At 56.6% G+C, this 4,846-nt stretch overlaps 1 protein-coding gene across 1 annotated transcript; it reads left to right on the plus strand.

The window, feature by feature from the left end:
* The first annotated feature begins 1,639 nt into the window (after window positions 1-1,639).
* On the plus strand, window positions 1,640-2,200 carry TNFAIP8L1 (tumor necrosis factor, alpha-induced protein 8-like 1). The gene has a single exon (XM_010021238.1). The coding sequence runs from the start codon at window positions 1,640-1,642 to the stop codon at window positions 2,198-2,200; it is 561 nt and encodes a 186-aa protein (XP_010019540.1).
* Window positions 2,201-4,846: the final 2,646 nt, after the last annotated feature.

Here is a 4,846-nt window from a genome sequence, read left to right on the forward strand (position 1 = left end):
GGCAAAGCCACGGTCCTTCTGGAAGAGGCTGCTTGCTGTGGGTAGAGCGTGTCCCCCACACGGCCAAAGGGAGCAGAGATGGAGCCCATCCTGCCCGTCCCGCTGGGCTCAGCTCCAGCAGCATCTCCCGCATGGAGCCATCGGCATTAAGTGATCCCGGGAGCTGCCGACAGCTCGGCGGGAGCAGCCTCTGCTTTGTCGTTTGTGTCTCACGAGCCTGAGCTCGAGGCTCACGCTGACAGAAATCAATGTTTTCACATGGAAGGAAACACTTAGAACCCTCCGTGTTGTTCCTTAGGGCTGTAAATAACACTGCATGCAGCAGCTCGCCTGGTGCCCGTGGCTCTGTTGCTGCTTGTTTAGTTCATGCTCTCATGGAGCCTTGGCCTCAGGGAGTTGGGAGATGCCCAGGAAGCCGGGGCTCAGCCTGCACCATCACCCGGGCACTGGTCCTCTTGCACGACTGCTGCAGTGAGATGGACCCTTGGCCACAACCGGGTATCCAAACCCCACCGGGGTTTGCTCCCATGTGCTCCGTGGGGGTAGGAGCAGGACTGAGGATCCCTGGAGGGGGCTCAGCCAAGGGGGCCACAGCGCTGCCCATGCTGGGGACAGACTCAGTTCTGCGCTAGAATAACCAGCGGGGCTGCAGACAAGAGACTCTCCATATCTACGGCCGATTTATCCCCATCCATTCTCACACCAGCAGCTTAAATAGCTCCTCTCCCCTCCCTGGTGATGTATTTATAGCGTGATCCCATCCCCTCCCGCTCTCTCTTTGCCAGGCTGACCGTGCCACGTGCAGGCTCTTGCATAAGCAGCCCCCATCCTTGCCCGTCCGTCCTGGCGTGGGAGCTGCTTGTTCTGACGCTGTTCTCGCCTCCCCGTGATTTGTAGCTCTGCCATTTCCTGGGGCAAAGATGCATCTCCAGGGTCGGTGGCTTTTGATTCATTCACAGCACGTTTTAAAGCCGTAAACTGCTGGATTTGGTCCCGCCGGGGTGCGGGGAGTCGGGCTGTGGGTGAGCAAGGGGTGAGGTTTCTTGCTTGTTGAATTATTCACCTCCATGCAACGCTCAGGAGGAAGCTCAGGAGGAAGCAGAACGAGTCTGAGCTCCAGCCACATGGGTGTTCCAGGCCAAGGGCTCCAATACCCAGTGGTGGGTGCTGCAAACTGGCCATGCCACGTGGTTGCGGGTGACTCAACCACCACCTGGGTCGTCCCCAGCTCACCCTGCAGGAAATGAGTCAGGGTTTCAGGAAGACAAAAAGGTTAAAATGATGGGGCAAGAGCCCTTCCTGCACCAGGAGCAGGCGGCGTCGGGGCAGGACAGGGACCGGGATGGAGAGTCGCGGGCGATGCTCTGGTAGGGAGACCTCACTCACCTCTGGCACTGCCCGTTGCACTGTAGCTTCTCCCCAGGGTTTGGGGGCAGGAAGGTGGGAATACCCTGTAACTCATCCAACAAAACCCAGCATGTGAGCTCAGCTCCTGCCTTGGCACCCGGGAGCTCTTCTTCGTCTTGCTGTTGGTTGAAGATGCTCTTTCTCCTCCCCAAAGGCTGAGTGGGAAGGAGAAGAGATGGGGGCTGATCCAGGGCATGGGCTGAACCGTGAGTGTGCCTCTTCTCTTGCAGAGATGGACACCTTCAGCACCAAGAACCTGGCCCTGCAGGCCCAGAAGAAGCTCTTGAGCAAGATGGCTACCAAGACGATAGCCAATGTCTTCATTGATGACACCAGCAGCGAGATCTTGGATGAGCTCTACCGGGCCACCAAGGAGTACACCCACAACCGCAAAGAGGCCCAGAAGATCATCAAAAACCTCATCAAGATCGTGATGAAGTTGGGTGTTCTCTACCGCAACGGGCAGTTCAGCCCCGAGGAGCTGCTGGTGATGGAGCGCTTCCGCAAGAAGGTCCATACCTTGGCCATGACGGCCGTCAGCTTCCACCAGATAGACTTCACCTTCGACCGCAGGGTCATGTCGGGTGTGCTCATGGAGTGCCGGGACCTGCTGCACCAGGCTGTCAACGGCCACCTCACGGCCAAGTCCCACTCCCGCATCAACCACGTCTTCAATCACTTTGCGGACTATGAGTTCCTCTCGGCTCTCTATGGGCCATCGGAGCCCTATCGCACCCACCTGAAGAGGATCTGCGAAGGGGTTAACAAGATGCTGGAGGAGGACAACATATGAAGTTGGCCAAGGCAGGACGTGCGCTCGTTTTGACCATCACCAGGCTCGATGTCCTCTTCTCTGCAGCGCTGCCCCATTTTCTCCTTGTTTCTACACCAAACTGAACCTCTTGACTGTGTCTAACCCTTGCCGAGGGTCATTGCAAAGCCCTCCCTGTGCTGGGCTGAACCCCTTCCCAGGTGATCCTGGGCTTCTGGGCTCCTGCTGTACAGTTTGATTCCCTTTGTCCACTAAGTGCTCTTAGCTCCGAGTCCAGGGAAATGGACTCCTCACCTTGAACTGTATCATAACTCTTCTGGGGGAAACCCAAACCAAAGACTTTTGGTGTGTAACTCCTCTCAGGGGTCTCTGAGCGGGTGGGCAGTTGTTTGGATGAACAGTTGGGAGGGTTGTGGAGCCCCATGGTTTTCTTTCAGCAGCTCCACGACATGGTGGGAGCAAATCACGGTCCAGACTTGTGCTGCACAGGGTGGGAAGGTGTTTCTGCACCTTGCAGGCCTCTTCAAAGACAAGTCCTGGGGACCAGAAGGATCCCACCTCACCTGTCCCTGGGAGCAGGGAGGGAGCTGCTCCTTCCTTACATCCCAGGTACATCCCTTCATCCAAGACACAAATGCCCCCACCAGCCTCCCGTGACGGTACCACTGTAATGGCTCCAGTGCTGCCTTTGGTGGTCCTCCAAAGCTCTCCCAAGGATTTCATACATTGCACGTGTCCTCAGCGGAGTTCTGGTTGTGATTTTTTGGCAAACTGTAGCCGTGATGAGTTACTGAAATAAACTCATCTTTTAAATGGAGATGGCTCTTTGTGACCTGGGGTTTGCACTCTCCATCCCCAGCAGCGCTGCTGGCCGGGCTGCCCCTGCTCCACACGCCCAGCTCCCAGCACTGAGCTGCTGGCAGGAAAGGTGGTGCAAACCCCAACCCACAGCAAAGGTCTGGGATCCCAGGGGAGCTACTCCCATGGAGACACCTATTCGTGCTCCTCTGCATCCCCCCCGTGCCCTCACTGCACATCCCCACGGTGGAAAGCAGCTTTGTGGGATTCAGGGATTCAGTGTGGGTGTGTTGTGCTCTCGGAGCATGAAGCACTAGCCGGAGCCTGCTCCCACCACACTGAGCTTGGCTTTGAACATGGGGAATTGCCCTTTTAGCAAGCAAGACACAGCACAATCTCATCTGGCCTTATCTCCACAACCTCCTTGTGCCTCCTGGTCCATGGGATGTCTCCAGGCACAGGAGGATGCCAGTGCTGATGAGCAGAGAGCATCGTGGCTCCTGTTCGCTGCTACCTTCCCACTGCTGGCTCGAGGCACTGATAACTTTCAGCCTTTAAGATTAAATACCAGAAATACTCCCCTCTCCCTGTCATTCCACAGGCCTGGCTCCGGATGTCACAGCTCATGGAGTTGTGTGACACAGTTTGGGGTGGGGGTAAAGCGTGTTTAGAGGCATGCATGGGCGAGAGCGCGGCCGAGCTCCACCGAGGTGCTGCTCCCCTGGGGAGGGCAGGGTGAAGCCAGCCTTTGGCACACAGTGTTTGGGAACAGACATTCCTGGCTTTTTCCAGCTCGTGGCAGCTGTCAGGTACGTGCTGAAGAGGAGCCGGAGCTGGAAGCAGCTCATGGAGTTGCCAGCAGATGTGGGGAGCAGGCAGAGCAGAACAGGGCTGACGGCTGCGGCGGCTGCACTGACAGAGCCACTTCACTGTTCTGCTCTCAGGGTGCACGTCGGCATCAGCTGCAAGATGCTCCTTAATTGCATGGGACACCTCTGCTCAGATGAGCCCCAACTCTGTCCCCAGGGTTTTGCACACCCCAGGACCACACTTAACCCACCGATGCCTGGTGCTGGTTTGCCTTCGCATACGAGTGTCTCATCTGAAACTTCTCCCTTGCACCCCATGGCAAACACACACCTTGTTCCCAAACTCTTCCCTTTCTGTCCCAGGGAAGCCCTGGAGAGCACAGGCTCAGCTTGAAGATGGCTCAAGTATCCCATCCCAACACTGTCCCTTTGGCCTGGTTCCCTCCAAGTGACTGGTTAAACAGGGAAAAGGGTCAGAGAACTCCAGCTCGGAGCCAGGTAGAGACACACAAAGAAGATCCCCATCCCTGGCAGTGTTCAAGGCCAGGTTGGACACAGGGGCTTGGAGCAACCTGCTCTAGTGGAAGGTGTCCCTGCCCGTGGCAAGGGTTGGAACTGGATGAGCTTTAAGGCTCCCTCCAACACAAACCAATCTGGGATTCTGATTCAGGAACAGCCTGGGAAACAGAGTTTGTAAAACCCTCAGTGCAAAGCACCCCCAGAGACTGCCAAAAACCAAAGAACTCCCCCCCCCCCAAAATGGGCAAAGCAGCCACCAGTGACCACAACCATCACTGGCCACCAAACTCACTTGTGAGAACAGTGCTGGGTTATGCAAGCTTAGAGCTGGAGCCTTGTTCTCACGTGCTGGGACTCCTCTCGGGTGGACACAACCCCCGTAAACCCTCTGCAGCCTCCAGTCTCCTGTGTGACATCTCGGCTCCTCCTGGTTGCTCACTGGGCATCCAGGAGAGGGCAGGACTCAGAAGGGAGCAAACTCGGGCCAGAGCATGATGCTTTATTTCTTTATTGGTGGTGTATTTACACAGGAAAGGAATTC

The sequence above is a fragment of the Nestor notabilis genome, unplaced genomic scaffold (assembly GCF_000696875.1).
Source record: "Nestor notabilis isolate BGI_N333 unplaced genomic scaffold, ASM69687v1 scaffold21510, whole genome shotgun sequence".
Classification (NCBI taxonomy): Eukaryota; Metazoa; Chordata; class Aves; order Psittaciformes; family Psittacidae; genus Nestor; species Nestor notabilis.

Bases quoted from the DNA above. Each gene is read 5' to 3' on its own strand.
- TNFAIP8L1 (XM_010021238.1), top strand. From the start codon at position 1,640: ATGGACACCTTCAGCACCAAGAACCTGGCCCTGCAGGCCCAGAAGAAG.